Here is a 23,046-nt window from a genome sequence, read left to right as displayed (position 1 = left end):
CAGCAACAGGTCTGCGAGTCAGACAGTCGACCTTCCTTGGAAGCCCAGCATCTCCCAGCAAACGTGCAAACTTTCCACACCCCATTACAGCAACTGCAGGCAGTTATTTCCGTTGGTTTGCCCAGATCTTATACACATGGATAGCACGAATCGGACCACTGATCATTTCGAGCCCAGAGACACAACTACTAAGCTCGATAACATTCTCACCATGTTCAACTTCAATAACCAGTCGAGCGTCAAGGGCTCGGCCTACATCATCCTCAATGTCATTCGCTCCCTTAACATCTTGATTCTCCTACTCGTCGCGGCCTCGTCTGTGATCCTTATGATCCCGGCCAAGATGCCCGATGGCTTTACCTTCTTTAACGACGTCGCTCTTTTCTTCATCCTTATGATCTGCATCTTCCTTGCCGTCTCGGAGCTTCCGTCCTTCGAGGCGATTGGCTTCATTCGAGCATGGTATACTCGAAACTGGCCAGTAGTCGGACCTGGTCGCGGCCTGAAGTGGTTCGGCTTAGCCATGGTCATCTTGGGCAGCCACACCCTCGGCCGGCTCAGCGACCCCCGCAACGGAACCGACCACATGGATTTGGCTTTCTGGCGCCTCTGCCTCGCCGCCGGCATCTTGTCCATCACTTTTGGTATCATCAACATCATCACCTCGTGGCTCTACAGCAGCAAGGACGGTATGACCGCTCGGGACCTCCGCAGCACGGGTGCCGTCACCGAGACCGAGAAATACTACAGCAACAGCGGCAAGTCCGACAACTACGACGCCTACTCGACGGAGGACTACGAGAGCCACCGCAGCAACTCGGTGCGCAAGGAGAAAGGCAAGTCGTGGTGGAACAGAAAGAGCAAGAAGCCCAAGATCAGCGGGCCCATGCCTCATCAGCCCGACCTCGAGAAGGGCGAGGTGATGGACGACCCCCTGCCCAGCCGGTCCTCGCCCGTCATCCCCGGCCTGCAACGCCCCCCTTCGGCGCTTCACCCCATTCACGGACGCCAGCCCAGTCACGCACGGAAATACAGTGACAGCCGATACTCGGTTGCTTCCAACGTCGACCAGTTCTCCACGTATCACCACAACCAGATCTAGGCAGGGAATGTCAATACGGTCAGGCTCGCGATATGTACTTAATCTACGAAAAAGGCGGAATGGCGGCGTTGGTGGTGGTTTTGCTTTGCATGAGGTTATATACCCTGGAGTTATTTTGAGAGATCAGATTTCTTTCTTCATTTGATCAGCGCTTCTTGACAATCCTTTAATAGAAGTTTTGTTAAATTCAGTAACCTCGCCGACCCTTCCGTGATACCTACCCCAAGTGTTCGGTTCATGCAAGCCATACATGGCCCGTCCTGTCGGTCTTGCCCGTGGCAGGAGGAACCTCTAATGCTAGCTGACTCCCCCGACAATCCGCTATAGCACCTGCAGACAAACGAAAAGGACTATTGCGCCGAGATGTTCCTGCCCTCAGTATTGACTACCGACCAGCATAGCCACGCCCAGGCGGAAGCCTCGAGGTATTCTCTTCGCTGAAGTATCTCCTTCTTGCTTTGTACCTATAAATGGCATACCCTATAGCGCTTATCCCAATGACTATTATCAAGCATATAGCAATCACGAACCAAACCATGCTTCTGGGACTGCTCAACTCTACATTGCCGTTGGATGGGTCTTCGTCACGCTGGAGTTGTTTTGTGAGTAGCTGCGGCATCTTGCTCGTAGATTCGTTTGGCGGTTTTATATTTTGTATTGTTATAGTTTGGCTCCGGCTAGTGAAGAAACATTGCCATGGAAAATCATTGCCGGTATAAATAGTTGGTTATCGGGTCTCTTAGTATGATTCAGAGCTCATTGTGACCAGCTATGAAAAGGGGATTATGCATATGTACGTGTCTGGTGCAAGAATGAGAAGGTGAATAAAGCTGATTAATGCAACGTGGCGCGTGCACGCTTAAGGTTAGGCTTGTTCCCAGCTTGGTTAGCAGCACACTCCGTCCCCCCCCAAAGCTGACATGAGCGTCTCTCGCAAAGGCAGAGGCAAAGACATCTCCGTTCTTCCAGCCGCGCAGCAAAGCAAAAGCTTTCCATTACAAGAACACACACCTCCCCCATCCAACCTCCGAGAACAAAACCCAGACCGTGCGCCCTTTCGCTTTTGATCGCCTGCTTGGATTTTCCCATCTCCTTGAACACAGCTTCGAGGTTTTCCCGACCACGGCTGCTCTGCGCGCGCGCTCTCTTCGACGACTGCCACGCTTTTCATTCGTCATCATCACACCACCAGCCGAAGTCACGTCACGCGCCCTCTTTGCCCCCTCGTCCGCTGGCACGTAGAAAACAGACGCTTGAACTTGATCAAGAGATCGCCATCCCCTAGGCAAGTACGCCTGCTGGCGTAGTGGTCATCTGTAGCTCAGGTTGGGGACGATTTGGTGGGAACAGACAAGTCTTGGAGGCGGCCTCTGGTTTTTTTGTTTGAGGCTACCTTTCTCGCAAAAAAACATCAGTCGAGTTTGGCAGAGGAGTGCAAGTCTGTATCGTGGGAATGAACCACAAGATTCAGAATTACACATCTCAGTACCTATCCTTGATGAAGAGACCCCTCTAGAAGGGTTCAAGCCGGGCCATTGTGATACCTGTCAATTGACGCAGCGCTGTCTATTGTTCTCCTCATTGTGCAAACATTTTAAAGAAGACGAGAAGAAAAAAACAGAAGACCTGGCGACAATTTTCTCTTCGCCGATCGTCAACAGAATTATTCCTCTGTCATCATCATTTACTACCACTACCACTCCCTCCCCTGACGCTCTCGGAGAAGCAGAGAGCCTTGTCTGTCGTACGCAACATCAATTAGCCACCAACATGTCGTCGTATCAGGAATCCGAGCACTTCGCCGAGGACTTTCGCGAAGCCCTCGAGGATCTCCAGGTGAATAACCGATATGATATTCAGAATTTGACCATGATCGCAAGAGAAAACACAGAACATGCACTTGCCATTGCGCAGACATTGCAAAACCACATCAAGAGGGTAGGTCGAAACTGCCGGTTTCATTTTCCTATTGTTACCACCGCCAACCTGTGCTAGCTGCTCAGAGTCGTGGATCCTTTTGAACGTCGACATAATCGATGATATTACCACGTACAACTGCTGACCAGTCTCAATAGGTCGCAGCACACAAGAAGCTGCCTTCGCTTTATGTACTCGACTCTATTATCAAGAATGTGGGAACACCCTACACTCTCTTCTTCGGCAAAAGGCTGTTCGAAACCTACATGGAGTCGTATGCCTCCGTGGATATGGCTACTCGGAGGAAGATGGACGAGATGCTCAAAACTTGGAAAGAGCCTATCCCCGGTTCTATTGATACCCGTCCGGTATTTCCGCCGGATGTGACTCGACCTATCGAGAACGCCTTGATCAAGGCTAGGACCTCGGCAATGCAGGCCCAGCAGCAACATTATCGAAACGAACAGCAGCTTCTCGGCCGCGGAAGGCCCATGCCTCCGCAACAGCCGCCTGTACCATACCGGGAAACACCAACACCGCCTAACGTGCGACCATCCTCACAAGCCAGTGGCTATCCCGGCAACCATGCGAATGGGGCCGGCCCGTATGGTCCTCCGGCACACGCCCCCGGCCAATACCCCCAGCATCAGGTAAGTTGTTGCGCCCATGCGAACGAGTCCCGGCCGTACACTGACTCTTCCATCCAGAACATCCCAATGCCAACACGTTCGACACCCCAACCAGGTGCAAGCACGCCTGCCTTCCAGCCGCCGTACCCGGGAGGCTACGGAATGCCACAGCCCGGAATCAGCGTAGATGCTTTGAATAATGACATTCAGCAGCTCATCGCAGCCTTTAAAGCTGAATTTGCACGCGGCCCACATGATCCTAGCATACAAACAAGACTGAAGGCGCTCTTGGATTTGCAAAGTATTCTTCAAACCCAGAACCTGCCGCAGGATCAATTAGTGCTCATAAAGAATCGCATTGCTGAACTTGCTGTGACTATAAGGGCAACTCCTGCCCAAACCCCTACACCTGTACCCATAGCACCAGCCGTAGCAGTAGCTCCTCCTCCTTCAGCTCCTCCAGCAGCGCCGAAGGTTTCCATAGACTCTCTACTGGGTTCCGGTGCTCTGGCAGCTCTGTTGGCAAGAAGTTCTGCCACACCACAAGCATCTACACCTCAACCTCCCCCTGCAACAATGGCGGTGCGTTCGCCCCAGCCGCAAAGGGTCGAGCTTCCGAAACCTTCGGCGCCTGCGACCCCCGCGCCTTCAGACGCTCTCTCTTTGATGGAAATGTTACGCAAAGCCGGCATGATTCCTCCGCCCTCGACAGGTCCTGCGGGCAGCTCTTTACCTCCCCCCTAATCAGGCACCACCTATGTCGCTACCCTTTTCTCTTCCCCTACTTGCGGCAACGGGACCTCCGACAGTGGAACACATGACGAGCGATATCACGTTCACGACACACTCATTAAAACAGCTCCGACCTCAGCTGATCCCCTTCCTGTTCGACTCGCTCGGGACACCGTGCACGCAGTGCGGGCGACGCTTCAAGAACGACGCCGATGGCAAGAAGAAGAAGACGGCGCACATGGACTGGCACTTCAAGGTGAATCAGCGCATCGCCGAGGCCGACAAGGCCGGGCAGAACCGGGGCTGGCTCGTGGACGAGCAGGACTGGCTCAACACGCGCGAGACCATCGACGTCATCGGCGGCGTGCCCACGGCCCAGTCCAACGCGACGCAGGGCGGGTCTGTGGCCAAGGCCCCCAAGATGCAGTACATTCCCGTCCCCGACGACCCGGTCCTGCTCAACAGCGTGTGCCCCATCTGCCAGGAGAAGTTCAAGCAGGTCTACCTGGACGAGGAGTGGGTCTGGGAGGACGCCCTCGAGGTCGGCGACCTCATATACCACGCCAGCTGCCACCGCGAGGCCACGGGCGGCAGCAGCAGCGTCGTCGCCGCGGCGGTCAAGTACGGCGGTGGCGGTAGCCGGGGCACGCCGGAGCCGGTCCTGGGCAAGAGGAAAGCGGAGGTAAGCTTATCTCCCCCTCCTCACATATATATCTATTCATCGGAGACAAAAATACTGACTCGTGGCTTCTTAAAGCAGGATGATCTTACTAGCCTCCGGGCCGGCAAGTTGAAGATGGAGGCCTAAATGGAGGTCGATCAATTATTTGGCCGACTGACCCTACTCTAAAGATCCTCTATCTACTCTCTATTCCTTTCTACGAGTTTCACTCTCGTCATGTCGTTGATTGCATCAGGGGGCCTGCTTTGAGCTATTGTAGCCTCTTCGGCGTTCTGAAGGTTGCATTTCCTGCTTTTCATGGGATCTGGGCACGCTCTGCTTTGCTTTACATAGGTCCGTTGCATTCAGGCTGGATGAATATAATGCTTGATTCCCCCGCCTCATCAATTAGATAAAAACCCCTCTCTCTTCCTCCCATAGGAAGCAGGGGAAGTGAACCAGACCAATCGATTCATTCCCGTCAGCTAAAATGCTTCTTTCGTGTCTCTACTTATCGTAAGTGATAAATCGACCGGCCATTCCAACTAGTTCTCGCCCAGTGGCTTCATCGTCCATTTTCATTACTCCCCCAGCGAAGTAAACAATATAGATATCGTTATACCAGTCGCACTTCAAGCGCATGGCCTGTACAATAGGCATAATCTGATGGCCGCACCGCTTTCGCCATGAAGGAAACATGAGCTCCCCAATGAGCTACCAAACATGGTGTTTACCGCCCCTTTGTGTCATCCCAGGACGAATACTACAACCACACTCTCTCAACTGCTAAATAAACCCTGCAGCATCCCCTCAGGCATCCCCCTATGGCTCGCTTGAAGTAGTTCAAATCAACCTCCCATGTGTTCCTCCCCTCGCCGTCCGCCCAACGTTCGATCTGCCTGATACCCTCGATGTCCTCGCGCATGTGCACCTCGCTCGAAGTGCCGTCGAGGATGGACGTGCCCCCAGGCCCAGCACGAGAGCGTAGAAGGCAACCTCACGGCTGGTGCCCGTGCATATCGCCACGTCTTCGATCAGTCTGCTGCCCACGAGGCGTGCATTGGCCGTGAGGGTCCAGAAGGTCTGGAACACAATGCCGCGCTGCCGGCAGAGGTGCCGTAGGTTCGTATCAAAGTCCGTCTTACGGGTGAAGGAGTTCTGCACCACCGACGGCGGGAACCGCACCGCCTCATCGTACAAGATTTGCTCGACTATGCCTGACTGCGCGTTGGCGATGCCTAGGTGCCGTATCTGGTGCGGCACGTAGGTCTCAATGGCCCGCCAGTATCTCATTGTTTCCTCAGTCGTCCGGAAAGGCGTGTGCAGGACCAGACAGTCCAGATAAGGCGCAGCCGACGAAGAAGAAGGGATGGTAGCCAGGTCCTCCAGCGACCTCGCTACGCTGGTTTGGATCTGCTCTTCCAACGGCGCGGCCGGCTCTTGCGGCCCTCTGTCGGCGTGATGGGGGCCGTCGGCGGTGTACGTGAACTTGGTCTGCAGGTACAGAGACTCGCGGGTGACGATGCCTTCGGCCACGGCGCGCCGTACGCCGTCCCCCGCCAGGTGCTCATGGTAGGAGCCGGGCTGGTTGGCCGTGTCGATGCCGCGGAAGCCGCACTTGAGGGCTTGGTAGACGAGGTCGGCTGTGCGGTCCCCCTTCCAGGCGGTGCCGTAGATGAAGCGTGGAGTGGCGACGGGAGGCTGCGGGCCGCCGCCGCCGAGCAGGGTGAGGTCCTGTGTCAAGGCGCAGGAGACCTGCTGTGCTGTGCCGGTGGCAGTGGCGGGGCCAGTCTCGTCGGCAAGAGCGTGGGGGGCCATGCTTCTTGCTCCTTCTTTGTTGGCGATGTGAGAAGAAGTGGAGGATCTCGGTATTGATGTATTGCGTCTGGACCAAAAATGCGGGATTGTGAGCATGGAGCGATGAGAACTCTCATTGACTTGATCTGATCAACTTGAGTGCAGTCAATATGAAGCGATGCGGTTGCTCGAAGTAGTTTTCCCGCGAATGGCCACTTCCTGCTTCATTTGAAGCCAGGGGACGCCGGTATCTCCTCCCCCTAGTAGGCCGTGGTGAGGAAGCAGAGCCGTAGAGCCGTAGAATCGTAGAAGCGTAGTTAATACCTACTGCTACGATGGCAGCTGACAGGGGTCGTGTCGCATGGGGTTGACTGACCCCAACGTGGGGAAGGGAGGTGGCCGTACATGGTGAATCGAAAATGCATATGACGTCGACACCAGTACCGCAAGCTATCGCTGCAGCACATGGCACTTTCCCTCTTGTAGCATCACAACCCGGAATGCAGTAGGTGCAACAACTGCACGGGAATCGGCTCGGTCTTTGCCGTACTAGTGTCACGGTTTTGGAGTTGACTTGGGCTTTGCTTTTACCCGGGAGGAGGAGGAAGGCGATGTCGTCCCAAGATTGCGAGACAGGCCATTACCCCACCTTCCGCCTTCCGCCTCCCACCTTCAACGGCAACGCGGGACCGTTAGAAAGAGGAGACGGCGTCTTCTCCCCATCTCTGTATCTCATTATCATCATCAACACCCAAGTATCAACCTTTCCGAACATCGCCTCGTTGTCTTCTTCTTGCTCCTATCGATTGCACCGCAACCATGGCACCCCAACCACATACTGTCAGGTGGGGCATCATGGCTACAGGCTGGATCGCCGAGAGTACGTCCGGTCGACCCGCAGGAGATATAGCAGACAGTAGCCTTTTCTGACCCTTTGGTGCATAGTGTTCGTAAAGGACCTCCTGACCAACCCAGCTGCCCGTCATGTCCAAGACGTTGCCCACAAGCTGGTCGCCGTGGCCTCATCCACCTCCAAGGACAGCGCCGCCAGCTTTTTGACCAAGGTCAAGGCTCCCGAGGGCGTCACGACCTACGGTTCCTATGCCGAGTTGGTGGCCGATCCAGACGTCGACATTGTCTACGTCGCGACCCCACACAGCCATCATTTCCAGAACACCATGCTGGCCCTGGAGGCCGGCAAGAACGTCCTGTGTGAGAAGGCCTTCACCGTGACGGCCGCCCAAGCCAAGAAGCTGGTCGAGACGGCCCGTTCCAAGAAGCTCTTCTTGATGGAGGCCGTGTGGACGCGATACTTCCCCTTAGCGTCAAGATCCGGGAGCTTGTCCAGTCTGGCATCATCGGTCCCGTGTATCGCGTCATTGCCGACAACTCGTTCGGAAACGACGGCCCCAACGGCTCTCTTACCTTCAAGGACGAGCACCGTATGGTCAACGTTGACCTCGCAGGGGGCGCTTTGCTAGACTTGGGCATATACTCTTTGACTTGGTTAATGCAGATATTGTACCATTGCCAGCCCGAACAAGAAAAAGGAGGCCCCCAAGACGGTTGCAGCCATCAACAAGTACGCTACTGGCGCCGACGAGATGACCAATATCATCTTGCAATTCCCCAAGCACAAGAGCATGGGAATCGCTATGACGTGTCTCCGCATCCCCACCGATACCGACGGTCACAACAGTAGCGGTCCTGCCATCAAGATCCAGGGACCCCTAGGAGAGATACAAGTCATGGGCCCGGCTTTCAAGCCATTGCAATACAGAGTCATCAAGAAGGACAGCGCAGGCAAGGTCGAAATTGTAGACTGTCCCATCCCTCAAGATAGGGAGCGAGACTGGGGACACGGCATGTTCTGGGAGGCGGATGAGTGCGCCAGGTGCCTGCGAGACGGCAAGAAGGAGAGCTCGACGTTGCCGTGGGAGGAGAGCATTGTTATCATGGAGATCATGGAAGAGGCGCTCAAGCAGGGCGGCGTAGACTACCCGGAGCTGATTACGACGGACGTCTACGACGCCAAGAGCCCGCTGAACACGGGAAAGCGATGAAAAAGGGCAGCTGACTGCAAGGTGTGACATGCTACTGCAGGTGGAAGTAGTTGCTAAGGAAGCGTGCGATAGTGGCAGATGTAGTTCATGACGCTTTGCTGACTATATTGGTTGATGTTCGGTCCAGCCAGGATGGTGGTGATCAATTGACCCCCCCATGCATGTACAGTAGTACATACATCTAGATGCTAGCCTAGGCCAGATCTCGGTTGCTTCCGGACCGGGTCGAGTCAGAGGCGCTCACGAGACGGCTGCAACGCGAGTCATTTCCCTACGGCTCGCCCAAAAGAATTGTCCGATGCAAGAGGAAAGCAGTCGCATGCTGGCCTAATTGCTCTCGATCGTCTTTGAGCGGCCAGGCAGCGTTGAGTCCCGGGTAGCCTGGCTGATGACTGGGCCGAGCTGGCCGAGATTTGCTTCCAGGGTTCAAGGCAAGTCCATCGTGTTCGGGTGTACATACATACAAGAAGACTTGGTGTACGTAACCCCACGCCGACAAGCCCGCACACCCACCCCGACGCCTGTGCGCCCACAGACTGTAGACCATAGCGATCTGCTGTAGGGTTCTGGGGGTGTGTTAGTAGCACCAGGACTAGGGTGTTGTAGAAGGAACCGCCTCCACCACCGCAAGCCACCAACCGGTACTGCTAGTAGATACTTTGCACCTGCGAGTGTCGGTCAATACCTAACAGGCAGCCAGGCAGACGGGTAGAAAAGCTGAATAGTAGCGATAGCTGACACCTATACGTGTTATTAGTGCGCTACGTAATGGACAGGCCCAGGCCCCCCCATAAGTCAAGGCCGTCTGCAGTCGTCTCGTTCATGCAAGGCAACCTAACAGAGCGCCGCTCCTGCTGTCGAAACAAGGCAAGACACGAACTCGGACTGGAACCGGGAGGGGGGGAGAAGTATGTGTGTATGTAGGTCTGTCCAAGGCAGCAAGCAGTAGGGAGGTACAACGGAGCAGAGCATTCCAAGTACTTGCCTTGCGGAATAAAACCGGTGATTTGATGTCTTCCTTCTCCTTTGGGTAATTTGTAGTGGGAAAGGCAACGATCAACAAGAATATCGCATGCTGTCGAGATCAAGTGATACAAGGCCAGGCAAGACACAAGTACATGGTTTTTGGCCGGCAAGTCGCAGTGGCAGTTGCAATGGAGGGGGAAACAAACCTTAAGCAGACTGCAGACCGCAGACCGCAGACCGTTTTCTGACATCTCCACGAAGAATGAAGACGTCAAAATGCCAGATCCAGCAGCCTCCCGCCCCGTGTATCACCTGAGGCCTCTGTCCCATCCAGATAGATAGCACATACATTACGGACATGAAAACACGTATATCCAAGCAGCTTACACCTACCTACACCTACACTTACTTGACTACCCCAAGTGGTGTTAGTGCATGAAATCCGCTAAATTCTTTTTTCCTCCTCGCGGCCTTTTACGGCAGCGCCCGTTGTGTGTGGGAACGAAGCAAGGCCCAAGGCCCAAGGTGAGAAAAGACGTCAGATCATCCGTCACGTACTTCCTTCCCTCCAGCCCAGTACAGTACCTCCCATGTCCCCTGCCCTGTCGGCCGAAAAGAAAAGAAAAAAGGAACTTGTGGAATTGACGTGTTCGTGCCCGCTTGCTCTACTAATAGCTCTCTAGTAAGGGACAGGGATTAGGAGGAGCAGCCAAAATCCGGGAACAAGACCCCCGGCGTGCGAGAAAAGTTCGACGTTGGGAAGCGGAGAGGAGGGGTCGTCGGTCCACGAGACACGACTTCGAGAACAGAACAGAAGGAAAGAAGGCAAAGAAAAGAAAGAGGCGGTGACCGGTCCGGACGCTTGTGCCCGATCGAACAGAAGACAGATCAAGGCACCACTGCTACGTACGCTACGTACATACAACCTCGTATGGTTAGTAAGTCGGAGACATTTGTTGTCCGCAGTCGCCAATTGCGACACCGCCCCGTGTGCTGCTGTGCTCCAAGGACGAAAGCAACGGCTGTTGGCCAGTTAGTGGCTGAGAGAGTGCCTGTGCTGCGCTGCGCTGTGCTGTGTGTGTGTCCAGCTTTGGTGCACACGTCGTCCGCCCATCCACTCCGTCCCAAAGATGCACCCGACGACACCGGCGGCCGCTGACGCTGCAAGTCAACAACCAAGCAGCAGTGGTAGTGGTAGTAGCGCAGCGTCGCATGCAGCGGCTCCCACCTCTGCTTCCGGAAATGGAATGCAACCTCCCATCACCGCTACTGCTGCCACCGCTGCTCCTGTAGTGGCCGTGCCGCCGTCAGGCCAAAATGACAGCACCACCGCCCCTGCCACCGCAAAGGGCATGTCGTCGTCATCGCCATTGACAGCAGCAGCAGCAGCAGCAGCAGCAACATCAAATGCTGCTGCTGCGGCGCCCTCCACAGCTGCTTCGCTGGCGCCCTCCTCTTCGTCCACCGAGGCCGCCTCATACGAGGAGACGCACGTGCACGCCGTCTACGAGTCCATCGCGCCGCACTTCAGCGCCACGCGCTACAAGCCCTGGCCCGTCATCGCCGACTTCCTGACCTCGCTGGCCCCCGGCTCCATCGGCTTCGACGTCGGCTGCGGCAACGGCAAGTACCTAGGCGTCAACCCGGGCGTGCACATCCTGGGTTCCGACCGCAGCGCCTCCCTCGTCCGCTTCGCCCGCGACCACGGCGGCGTCGAGCGCTCTCAGGACGTCGCCGTCGCCGACGGGTTGTCTCTGCCTTTCCCCGAGGGTCGTGCCGACTTCGCCATCTGCGTCGCCGTGATCCACCACATGTCGACGCGCGAGCGGAGACGCGAGGCCGTGCGGGCGCTGCTGGACTGCGTGAGGAAACCCCCCGATGGCCAAAGTGGCGGCGGCGAGATACTCGTCTACGTCTGGGCTCTAGAGCAGTCGGGCAGCCGGCGTGGCTGGGATGAGGGCACCGAGCAAGATCTGCTGGTGCCGTGGGTCATGAAACAGAAGAAGGAAAAGAAGGAGAAGAAGACAAAGACAAAGGCGAAGGCAGCAGCAGCAGACCAAGAGGGAAAAGATGCAGCCGGTATTGCCGAAGAAGGCAAGGAAAGCGCCCCTGGCCCTGCTGTTGCCCCTTCCGAAACCACGTATCAGCGGTATTACCACCTCTTCCGCAAAGGAGAGCTGGAGGAAGACGTCGAGGCCGTGGGTGGCAAGGTCGTGAGGAACGGCTATGACAAAGACAACTGGTGGGTAGTAGCAAGCCGTTGTAGTTGATACCGATGATGCAGAAACTTGTATATGTAGACTACATTATACCATTTCGTCACTCGATCAGAATATAAAATAAAAAGTCAAGACATTTTTATCCATGTTAATGATACTAGTTATAAATGATACTAGTTACAAATACATGATGGGCGATTTGCGGTGGTCATGCACCGCATCTACACATAGCTATTCCCAATCTTCCCCAACTCCATGGAACTAATATGAGCAATGGCGTTAGTTCTCTCGTCGCATCTAAATAATCCTGGTCTATCATGTTGTTCGCGCGCTCGCAACGTTCTTGTCTACCTTCATACGCGCGCACAGGCACATCTCCTCTCTCTTTTCCCACTGCCATGTTGTCTTTTCAGGGCTGAAGATATTCTTGTGGCCATTCTCCAAATGGGAACTTCAAAGTTCGTACCCGGCACGATATGCGGCAACATTGGTGTCTTCGTTGCAGACAACACGGCCAAAACCCTCCTTCCATGACATGACACCTTGCTACATACGTACTATCCTCTTTGAAAATTTGGAGGGACACCGACATCGTCGATGTCGTCCTTAGCCATGCTTCTAAAGAAAAGAAAAGAAAAAGGTGCGACTTTTTTGTCTCCCCGAGCAGGCGCCATGGATATTTTGCATGGTTAAAAGAAACAAAACCCAAGAGAACCATGAAAAAAAAAGCAAGACAGAATCGTCAAGAGGAAAACAAAGCAATAACCATGATTGCCGCGCACACACACCGCACCCCAGAGCACTCCAAGCCTTGGATGTCTCCATGCATTTCCCGTAAGCCATATGCTCGCTCCGACCCGATGCAACATGCGTTCTCTCCCCGTATTGACTCCAGGGGAAGAGGCAATAAACCCCAAAAGTGTCACCAAGCGCAAATACCCCCATGCAGATTAAAGCAAACATTATTCCAGTCAACACCGCCAAAACTCCGACCGTCATTGTGGATTTGAGCTCTTTTCGTGACCCGTGTGATTATCTATCGTCATGGCATATGCCGCGGCATGACTCGTTCCAGTGGTTGCGGATCCAGGTGCCTCCGTCGATTCGCCTCGCTCTGTGAAAAGTCCGGACTTCTTCGCCGTTTTGACCCGGCCGGCTCGAGGGGCGGGTAGGCCATGGCTGGAATGAAGGGGCCCGGGCTCGCTGTTGCGCTCTGTGCAGGACTGACGCTAGGGATCCCGATTGAGTAGGCCGGTGTACTGTATGGGGCTGACCCCGGTGGTCAGCTCCGCTAGGCCAGGGAGCATTCCGGGCCGCTGCTGGCTCTGCGCTTGTATCGGTGCCAAGGGGCCGCCAGGTGGTGCGTAATCGTAACCGGGGCCATGCTCGAGATGGGCCGGCATGTGAGGAGGCATGCTTTCTTTGCGTGTAACCATCGGTCGTGCCTGTGGTATAGTGGGAGTTCGACCGTAGCTTCTCGTCGGGCCGACCATGTCGCGTGGAAGACTTCCTTGTGAGTGCGAGTGGCTATGACCCCGCGGGGGTCCTCTCGCTTGTGCACTGTCCAGATTAACCGCCGAAAGCGCGAAAGGTACAACACCTGCTCGGCGCGCCATATCATGCTCGCCGAGTTGCCAGTGCATTGCCTCTGCCGCCCTCCAAGGGATGGCCATCTCTTCGGCAACCTTTGCCCACATCTCGGGTTTGAATCTGCGTCTGGGTTAGTGGCTTGCATGTTGCGGAAACACCCAAGAACGACTGCAAGTGCGTCTTCCTCAGGCATTGCCGTTTATTCAAGACCCTGCTCGTGGACGTACCTTTCGTAAAGTCTTGCTAACTTATTTTTGCGCTCATCGTCCCATTCACTTCGTCTCTCGAGGTAGTTTTGGTAATGAAGCCGGCAGCTGATCGAACTCCGACCCGGAAGTCTCTTGGAGATGTCCTCCCACTTCATGTTGTTTCCACGAAGCTCGATGATGAGAGCATCTTCCTCGGCTGACCACTTGCTCTGCTTCTTGGCTGGTGATTCTGTTGCGTGGGGAGCCATGATGCGTCTTGCTGGAACACCCAAACCCGGGCCCGGCTCCAGACGGGGTGCCGCATACACGGGGGGCCCTATGGGCACGGAAGAAGCGGTGGCCGCCACGGTTGTAGGCACTGAAGCTGCTCGGTGATGCTGGGAAGGTGTTATGGAGGACTCGTACGAGTCGGGGCCCTTGAGGAGAGAGGCGATATCCACGGTGGCGGTCTGTCGCCTACTGAGCCTTAAGCAGGCTTTTTTCCTCACAAAGGCGCTCTCCGCGCGAGTAACTAACGGAGCATACAGTGTTTTCGTCACGACAGGAGACAATATGCCCCGATACGGTGTTATGTTGATCGTCTGGATAACAAACGGGGCTCGGGGTGAACTTTTTCCAAAGACGCCGGCACGAGTTACCTAGCACTTTTCGTAACAGTGGTTCCAAGAAGAGAAGGTTGGTAAAGAGGAAGAAGAAGTAACGGTAGCAGCGGTCTTAGTAGTAGTGGTAGAAAGAGGTGGTGGTTGTCCGGCAGAGATGGGTGTGGTATGCAGATAGGATAGTAGGACGGCTTGGTCCGAAGGTGTTAGTTAGTCTTGGCTCGAAGATGAGACGAATGATTGACCGTTGTAGTGCTTCGTGGTTTGGGAAAGAATAAGAAGAAGAGGCTCCCCGGGTGCAAGATTCTGAATCAGTCCAGTGTGAGTCGCGTTTGGAAAGATATCAACATGATTGGGTGCTCGCCAGGCAACTCTTGGGCCAATGAGGGTATCAGTGAAGGCTCTCAGCACAGGCTCTAGAGGAAGGTACCAGGATGGAGGAATACGTCAGTTGGCCTTTGCGACTTTTCCAGAGTCTTGCGGGCCAGAGTGACTTTATCGTTGCTCATGTCTCCAGTGGAGTGTCGTTATAGACAGGAAGCAGGGTAGTTGAGGGATCCACGTCGGGAACTTGCGTATTGCAGATTGAGACAAAGGGAAAAGAAAAGCTGCTAAGGGAAGTGGTCTAAAGACTGGTAGACTGGAAGCTCTACAGTACTTCACGGATTGAGGGCGGTGGTAGGCAGTGGGGGAACGAGTGCAAGGGCCAGGGAAACAAGTCCAGCAAGTAAAGACCAGGCCTTGATGGGTACCAGAAAAGGAATGTTGACATGGGAGAAGGGGGTGTGAGTGGGTGTGAGGTGAGGTGTGTCGAAACATACAAAGTGTGGATCCGGGAGCCAGTTGTCTATATGTACATCGGTCAGCTATAGTAGCTCGGGTGAGGCAGAGTCGGTGGCGTATGACACTGCCAAAGAATAAATCCAGCAAACCCAGCCCAGGATCGACTCGGTTCCGTGCCGTGCCCAGGACGGACGACACCGACACCACAATGGCAATGACAATAACAATGTCTACGAGCATGGACACTATTTGATGTGTCGTTCAAGAAGCGCGGAAACGTGGTCGTGTCGATCAAGCAAAGCCCCCTCCAAACCTACAGTGCAGAGTATGTAATGTAGGATCAAGAGACTCACAGGGGGCACTGGTTTTCGGTGAGATCGGACGTTGCTGAGAATAGGCAGATGGCCCTTAAAGTCTCAGATGCCGGGCTGGGAATCAGTTGAACAAATGTGCTTGCTGGCCCTGCGGGCTATTATGGACTAGGGGCTGATGGCATGGCCACGAAGTCGTGCATGACCCTCGCGGTGAACAGTCCACCACTCTCCATCTCACTCGCCCGCCAACGCGCTAGGGCAATGACAAGACGAGTCGACGACGAGCTGGTGGCCTGGCCGGCGCAGAACGGATCGCGTTCCCCTTTGGCCTGGAGGTTAGAGTCAAGGCGGCGGCGGCGGCTTGACGGGTAGCATAAACGTCGCCCGAACAGAGTGTGCCCAGTGTTCCATGACGGTGCAAAAGATGAGATCTCCCGAAGCAGGGTTCTGCCGGTAAGGCTCAAGCAGAGAGAGGGTGTGTCATGATCTGGGCACCAACCGACACGAACCTTTTACAGGCATGGGGTTCGCTTCGCAGGAAGTGGATGGAGTTTGGGATATTCAAGATGGATGTACATACATACATGCATACCAAGCATCATCCAGGGCTGTCCTGGCTGGACCAGGGCTCTGAGAACCGATGGGGTTCCCAGGCCATAGGGCAGATGGGTACATGGCTGTGTACAAGGGCAAGGGGACCGAAACGGGCCAAACTGGACCAAAAGGCGCGAGGGGGAAAGGTAGAGAGAGACGGAGCGCAGAGTACAGCAGAGCAGAGCAGGCAGTTTCTGGGCAGTGGGAGCTAGGGAGTAGGAGATTTCCTTCCAATGGGATGACCAGGCGGTGGATGATGAAAATGTGGCTGCCATGAAACTGCATACGACGGTGGAGACTTTGAAACCCGTTCAGCGAGCGACATGCGACCCCAATTGCAACCTGGGCCAAGTGCAAGTGTGTCGACGAAGCTGCACGCTAGGAGGCCAAGTACCTCCGACTTCTTTCCCTTTTAGGGCATCACCCAGAAACCCGTAGCCCATCAAATACACTTGCCGATGCCGAGATCCAGTGAGGTGAGAGGTGAGAGGTGAGGGCATGTAGTGTAGTAGAGTCAGTTATCGCTCATGCTCATGCTCATGCCTTACCTCGCCTTGCTGTCCATTTCGTTCCTTCATCCAATACATCCCGAACTCTGTATACATACGGCTGATGTAAGAGAAGCAATTTGGAATGAAGATGGGACGGTTTTCACCTTCTTTTTTGGCTCTTGCCTTCCCGCCCTTTTCTTTTTGATTCAGACGTTGAGTGAGACATTTACTGGACGATAGCTGGCGTTGGTAGTAGCAGCAGCAGCAGCAGCAGCAGCAGCAGCAGTAGTAGTAAGATATATAGGCAGCTAGCTAATACAGACCGATAACCTAACGTCTTGGTTACAGATCGAGCATCCATCAGCATTGCGTGTGCCCGAGTACAGTACAGTAAGTCATTCGACTAAAATGCTGCACATGCACAGGACGTCTAGGGGGTAGGGTGGGAATCAGAATGCGTTTGCAGGTCTGTATACCGATTGGGTGTGCGTGTTCACTGCTTGCGCTCGCTGCTTGCTGTATATAGTTGATAGATATTGTATTCTACGGTGGTCGTCGAGCGCGGAAGGAGATGAGGTGTCAGATCGGTAAACCTTAACCGTAAGCGAGCAAGAGACAGGTTCCAAAGAAGAATGGCCATTGTATAATTATTGCTCCATTGGGAAAAGAAAAGTCGAGACTTGTCGTATTTGACTGGATACAAATAAAGGCAAAAGAACAATCGCAGAAGGAAATCCCGCCCGGCCAAAAGAAAAGAACACACAAGGGCCTTGTTCCTTGGGCCCTGGACTGCTTGGGGGTTGAGGAGCAGGCGGGAAAACGGGGCTCTCTAGGTGCAGGTGCAGGAAACTTGCAGCGCCTGTCTCCAACGTCTGTGCGGCATGCCAGCCTGTGGCCCTGCCCTGTAGCTCTGTACATGCTACTTGGCTTAGGCTGCTTAGGGCCGCCTTCAGGTCCAATTGAGTTCGTGCTACGGGCTAAGAATAAGCACTGCTCTCATGCTGTCTGGATTTGAAGTGAGATGTCGCAGGTCGGCATGGGAAGCAAGCACCTTGATCCTGAACTTATCTCCCAACTTAAGGTTTGTCAGGTCTACAACCTACAACTGAGTGCTGGGCATGGAAGCACAGAGGCACAGCACAATTGCTTGCTGATTCGGATGGATCGATATTGTCGCCTGCTCGCTTTCTCAGCTCCCGCAGCTGGGACTCAGCTGAAGTCAAGGTCAAGCCCACCCGCTTCACGTGCTTCACCAACAATCATCTATACCTTGGCTATGGTACACTTACAGCTAACGTAGCCACCGAGGGTTGGACTGTCACATATCCAAATCGGGCATCCAGGTCGGGGCCCTGCCCTAGAAGGCCGCCTACTATACTAGCTATGTACATTACCTGTAGTAGTTGAGAACCGAATTGTCATCCATCGTCAATGCCTCACTGCCGGGACCAGCCCTTGGGGGTTGATGAACTGGCGGTCAGCCATGCATAATGCTTTTGCCTTTAGCATGCAAGGTACTTGGCCACATGCGTACGTACATTCACTCACACACACACACACACACACTTGATCATTCTTATTACTATGCATGGTATGTATGTAGTATGTGGTCGTATGCAGCTACGTATGAAATTCCAAGAGAACCCCCGGAGGCGGTGCCGTACCGCTCTTTCAGAAAGAGGGTCGATGATGGCGTGCGTCACGACACACAACTGCCATGAACCGTGATCTGCCCCCGCCATCCATGAGAAAATGTGACTCTCTCTTACTCATGCGAACAGGGCCATCTCCCACCAAGTGGCCCAATCTGAAATTTTCTATATGTAAGGTAAGGTGGACAACGTCAAGCCACGCTGGGTCATGGTGTGATACAGGAGGAGACCAATACTACCTATTCTACTCAAAATATGTGATAGGCTGTCAAACAGACGACCCTATACTGCAACACATGCAACTCGAGTATAACCACAATCCGACTCTAGGTTACTCTGTGGCTGACGGTTCCCAGTTGTTTCGTTTGCCTGTCTTTTTATTGTCTCCCAACTCGGCTTGTTTGTCTTATGGCTTGTCGCATACGCACAGTACATAGGTGGCTGGTAATAGGATCAAAATCCCCCGTCGGCTTGTCGCCTTCTTTTCTCGACCTTCCCAACACCAGGCTTCCTTGCTAGGCTTGCAGATTATGGTGGATTGTGCGATCGACTTGATCACGTTTAGGTTCAGGGTCCATAACGAACATCCATGATGATGCAAAGGTGGAAGACATGCGGTGGGCCCGCCAAGGATAGCCGGGAAGCAAAGAAAGAAAGAAGAACCTGACCGAAGCGCGCGCTCTCCTAGATTTGGCAATTGGTGCAAAGTAGGGCCTGTCTCCAAGAAATACGGAGTAGCTGAATGTTGCCCGGCTCAACTGTTCACACGGGAGAAGAGGGGAGAGATGTGTGACTATAGCACTAGCTGGTACGAGTCGCCATGTATAGGCCACAGATCCCTCTGTCGTCAGTCACGTAAAAAGAAGACGTCGATGTCGAGCATAGCCGCGTGGGGTGTTTCTGGCGGTCACGGTGTAGAGTAAAAATAATTGTATTGTTGTATTGTCATCCTTTTGCTCGGATGGGGTTGGTGGTGCTGTTGCTGCCCGAAGGAAAAGCGGAGTGACGAATTCGAAGTCGTTCTTTTCAGTAGCTGTCATAATCATTAATTGAGGCCGGTTAATTATTTGCAAGCGCTATTGCCACGATCAGGATCCAGAATCCGTGCACAAACATTATGGCGATGGCACTATAGTATGAGTAGTTCCTCCCAAAAAAGAGGGAAGACGGTTTCGAAATCCAATTTCCTCCAAGCGCAAAGCGAACGAACGAACCACTTCTATAGTCCGGGTGTGGCCGGACGCTCCGGTGACATCGTCCACCCCGTGTTTCACGAGTCCCTAGAAATGCAACCTACTCACCATGGAAAAAGAAGAGGGAGCTGGAAACAATACGGATGTGTTACTTATTGGTCCTGCTTCCTGGGTGACTTGTTCCTCTCCCATGAAAGACTGTTAGGGCATCGCAGTATGACGAGAGCGCTCGCCAGCCTCCCAAACCAGCCACGGTCAAGCCCAAGGCGTTGGGCTCAAGCAACTGTGCTTTCATGCATACAGCCCTCCTGTCTAACCAATGGGAATGTTTGCGCCTCAGATGACCCTGGAAGCCGTCTGCCGTGCCGAATTGTCTGTTCAAGCCCGGCAGCTTTGTTGGCCTTGCGTCAATGCCTGGACCTAGCCGTTTGGCCGCATTTTAGATGCCTACGCAGCAGCCTCTTTTTTCCACGTACTCATCGGATGAGATCGTGGCCCAACTGTCATCAGTCTGGACTCGATAACAGCCATGAGGGCGTACGTCATAGAGCCGATCTGACGTTGTGAGACATCTGGGAGATCCGGCCATCATGGCGGCAAGCTTCAATAGTACCTGGTTTTGGGACGATACCATACCAATACTGACCGATCTTCTCAGAGTCCTAAACACACACCCTGGCTAGGCAGAGCTGGAATCCAGATTCTCAAACAGAGAATCGGGATGGCACAGCCAGTGCAGTGCAGCCCAGTCAGTCAGGCCTTGGCAGCACACAGCGGTGTGGGAAGTGAAGGATAGTAGATGTTCTACCAAGGCTTCTGGCAGGTATCGAGTGTCTACGAAGCATGCCCGCTGGGGTTGCCATGACTAGTATAAGGGCCGACCGTCCTTCGGGTCAAATAATAGCGCCCGAACAGATACATCAGCAATGATATTGTCCCATGCTTCGCCCATGAGAGACACCGGGATGCGTGTGGCGCAATGTCTCACATTATTATAAGTCATTATCTTCATCTGCGCCTAAAGCCCAACATGACGAGCTCTGCGTGTTTGTAGTCTCGGGCTCACCTTCAGCCGCGTCCCTGGCCCGTTCCTCCCCAGCGAGGCGGCTAAAAGGTGGTGTCCGGATTGGGAATACCAGGAGGGTCGTGTAAGTGGTTACCCGACGTATCGTATGCCGTTTGAAGATCATACCAGAAGGTACAAATAAGGATGAAAAGCACATGGAATGAGGGCGATCAAAGAGAACACTACAGCTGCGATGCTAAATTCGACAGGCGTGCGCATAGTATGACGCCCTGCCGTCGTGGTGTAGTGGTATATGCTGATGCTGTTTGACCGGATGTTGTTCTGCCAGTTGCCTTGGTGGTGTCGGTAGTTTGCCTAGCAAGTGTCAAGTCCCAATGCCAATGACCTAGGCAGTGAATGCGTAGAGGCGCAAACGGCGGTCCGCCAATAAGCAGACTGGTCTCATTGAAAACGGGACGAGGTTTCATCGACAATATGGCCGGGTGCATACCTTGCAGTATCTCTTTTCAGATGGCCCAAGATGTCAGAAAGCGAGGGAGGAACGATTGACCGCGTTCGAAACCGGGATGGGAGATGAGCATAGCATCAAGCATGTGATGGGAAAGCGCAACGGCGGTCCGGTATGATCAATGAGGGTTGCACTAGTAGAGCCACGGCCAGCGCGGGAATGATGGATGTCAAGGTAACAATAACAACCCCCCAGGCCCCACGAGATCCGTCTCGAGTCCAAGGAAGAAGGTAGTACTGTGCCAAACGAACAAACGACGAACGATGCTCACTATGACAGTCGAAGTCCGGTTGTGGCTGAAAAGTGGCTGGCGTCTTCAAATCTGTAGACATGCAGGTATCCCCCACACAACGTACGTATTCACGTGTTCACGTCTTGGTGTGCAAGTTCGGACGTGAGAGCATTGTGGTTTGGACATGCCCGTTTTGAGTCTTCGAATCGTTCGTACATCGGCCAGGGCTTGCTCGATATGCCGATTCGGATTGACCGAGTACTACCAAGTGGCGTGCTCTCACTTGACAAGAACAGGAGGGACAGGGACCCATCATCCAAACCCAGCCTACCAACGACAACCCTGTATTGGTTCTGCGCCGCTTTTTGCGGAAACCACCACCTCCGCAAGATCGCAACGTTCAGCACAACGCGAAACCAACAGGGGCCTTGACTTCTAACATCCTTCTAGAAAAGACTTCCGTTCCGTGTCGCAATCAGGGGCTTTGTGTTGCTTGCAGCTTGGACCACACCCTATATCTTTCTTTTTGAACCCTGCCTTGGGTTGCCTGCTTGCTTGCCTCGGCTCACCTCGTCCGTCGCGTTCTCCGTCTCGTTCATCTCAGCAACAGCTTGTCCACCAAGATGGCCGATGTTCCGCTGCAGGTCGTTTCCGAGAACTCGGCGTCGGAGCGGCGTATCACGCCATCATGGTCCATCTCTCAGCTCAAGACGAAACTGGAACCCATGACAGGGGTGCCGCCTTCGGCTCAGCGGCTCGTGTTGAAGACGCCATCCAAGGAGTCCGTGGCTATCGAGGCTGGTGATGAGGATAACACCTACCTAGCCAGCTTCCCTCTTACCCCGTACGCAGAGTTGCAGGTAAGTCTGGAGCTAGACCGCCTACCTGTAGTGACAAATAGGCGTGGGCGGCAAACGCGGGCCTATAGCCTTTGCGCATCATGCGTAGGGTTAGCCACGGACTTGACAGCGTCCATGGCCATCGTCTCTGCCTTGAAGAACTGTCGGCGTGAAGGAAGCTGGATCTATCGTACCGGGGGCTAACCATCACACAGGTCATCGATACTAGACCGGCTGGGCAGCGGCCAAACTATACTGACACTTCGGGTGTGGAGAAGTATATTATGCCAGCTGATGAGTATGAGAAGAAGACGGACTCGGTCCTGGCCTGGAAGAAGGCTGAGAAGCTAGGCCGCTTCAATCCTGATGCTCCCAGCATGGAGCAAGCGAAGATCGATGCTTTTCTCCAGGAGGTCAAAAACCGTGGTATTGAGGTGGGAAAGCGATGCCGAGTAGGCGGCGAGGACGCAAAGAGAGGCGAGGTTAAATATGTTGGAGATGTCAAGGAAATCCCCGGCTCGCTGGGTGCCTGGGTGGGCATACAGCTCGATGAGCCGGTCGGCAAGAACGACGGCAGCATCAGTGGCACGCGATACTGGGGCCAAGAGTCGACCATGAAGCATGGCGTTTTCGTCCGGCCTGAGCGAGTCGAGGTTGGCGACTGGCCCATGTTGGACGACTTGGAAGACATGGAAGAGATATAGGTCCCTTCATACGGTCAACACCACCAGTACCTGAAGAGTTGCCCACACTCGGCGAGTGCTGACGCGCTTGTCATACGGAACACGCACTGCGAATCTGCCGGATGACAATGCATTCAAGTTGCCCTAGTCACCTCACAAAGTACAAGCCCGGCACGCGTCGATACCCTACGGGAGGCCAGGGACTGTCTGGCTCCGCCGCAGCCCTCTTGACGTTAATACACAAAG

The 23,046-nt window shown here is 54.2% G+C and overlaps 7 protein-coding genes across 7 annotated transcripts; 5 read left to right on the top strand and 2 right to left on the bottom strand.

The window, feature by feature from the left end:
• Window positions 1–211: 211 nt before the first annotated feature.
• Window positions 212–1,102, top strand: PG998_009769 (uncharacterized protein; the record flags this gene model as incomplete). Its single annotated transcript, XM_066876585.1, has 1 exon — window positions 212–1,102. One exon carries the CDS (start codon window positions 212–214, stop codon window positions 1,100–1,102), a length of 891 nt encoding a protein of 296 aa, XP_066728741.1.
• A 1,770-nt stretch (window positions 1,103–2,872) lies between these two features.
• On the top strand, window positions 2,873–5,188 carry PG998_009768 (mRNA cleavage factor complex component Pcf11; the record flags this gene model as incomplete). Its single annotated transcript, XM_066876584.1, has 5 exons — window positions 2,873–3,040; window positions 3,178–3,669; window positions 3,727–4,360; window positions 4,458–5,062; window positions 5,141–5,188. 5 exons carry the CDS (start codon window positions 2,873–2,875, stop codon window positions 5,186–5,188), a joined length of 1,947 nt encoding a protein of 648 aa, XP_066728740.1.
• A 696-nt stretch (window positions 5,189–5,884) lies between these two features.
• PG998_009767 (uncharacterized protein) lies at window positions 5,885–6,859 on the bottom strand (the record flags this gene model as incomplete). Its single annotated transcript, XM_066876583.1, has 1 exon — window positions 5,885–6,859. The coding sequence occupies one exon, from the start codon at window positions 6,857–6,859 to the stop codon at window positions 5,885–5,887; it is 975 nt and encodes a 324-aa protein (XP_066728739.1).
• A 798-nt stretch (window positions 6,860–7,657) lies between these two features.
• Window positions 7,658–8,901, top strand: PG998_009766 (oxidoreductase; the record flags this gene model as incomplete). Its single annotated transcript, XM_066876582.1, has 3 exons — window positions 7,658–7,718; window positions 7,784–8,162; window positions 8,355–8,901. The coding sequence occupies 3 exons, from the start codon at window positions 7,658–7,660 to the stop codon at window positions 8,899–8,901; spliced, it is 987 nt and encodes a 328-aa protein (XP_066728738.1).
• A 2,096-nt stretch (window positions 8,902–10,997) lies between these two features.
• Window positions 10,998–12,137, top strand: PG998_009765 (tRNA (carboxymethyluridine(34)-5-O)-methyltransferase; the record flags this gene model as incomplete). Its single annotated transcript, XM_066876581.1, has 1 exon — window positions 10,998–12,137. The coding sequence occupies one exon, from the start codon at window positions 10,998–11,000 to the stop codon at window positions 12,135–12,137; it is 1,140 nt and encodes a 379-aa protein (XP_066728737.1).
• Window positions 12,138–13,128: 991 nt separating this feature from the next.
• Window positions 13,129–14,394, bottom strand: PG998_009764 (uncharacterized protein; the record flags this gene model as incomplete). The annotated part of the gene is made up of 4 exons (XM_066876580.1): window positions 13,129–13,345; window positions 13,462–13,531; window positions 13,555–13,796; window positions 13,904–14,394. Coding segments are annotated over 4 exons (1,020 nt in total), but the record flags the coding sequence as incomplete, so codon positions are not given.
• A 7,507-nt stretch (window positions 14,395–21,901) lies between these two features.
• Window positions 21,902–22,821, top strand: PG998_009763 (tubulin cofactor B; the record flags this gene model as incomplete). Its single annotated transcript, XM_066876579.1, has 2 exons — window positions 21,902–22,138; window positions 22,333–22,821. The coding sequence occupies 2 exons, from the start codon at window positions 21,902–21,904 to the stop codon at window positions 22,819–22,821; spliced, it is 726 nt and encodes a 241-aa protein (XP_066728735.1).
• Between the last annotated feature and the right edge of the window lie 225 nt (window positions 22,822–23,046).

The sequence above is a fragment of the Apiospora kogelbergensis genome (genome assembly GCF_038363985.1).
Source record: "Apiospora kogelbergensis strain CBS 113332 chromosome Unknown utg000006l_segment0_segment0, whole genome shotgun sequence".
NCBI lineage: Eukaryota > Fungi > Ascomycota > Sordariomycetes > Amphisphaeriales > Apiosporaceae > Apiospora > Apiospora kogelbergensis.
The sequence above is the reverse complement of the archived record's forward strand: the minus strand, read 5'-3'. Positions and strand labels throughout refer to the sequence as shown.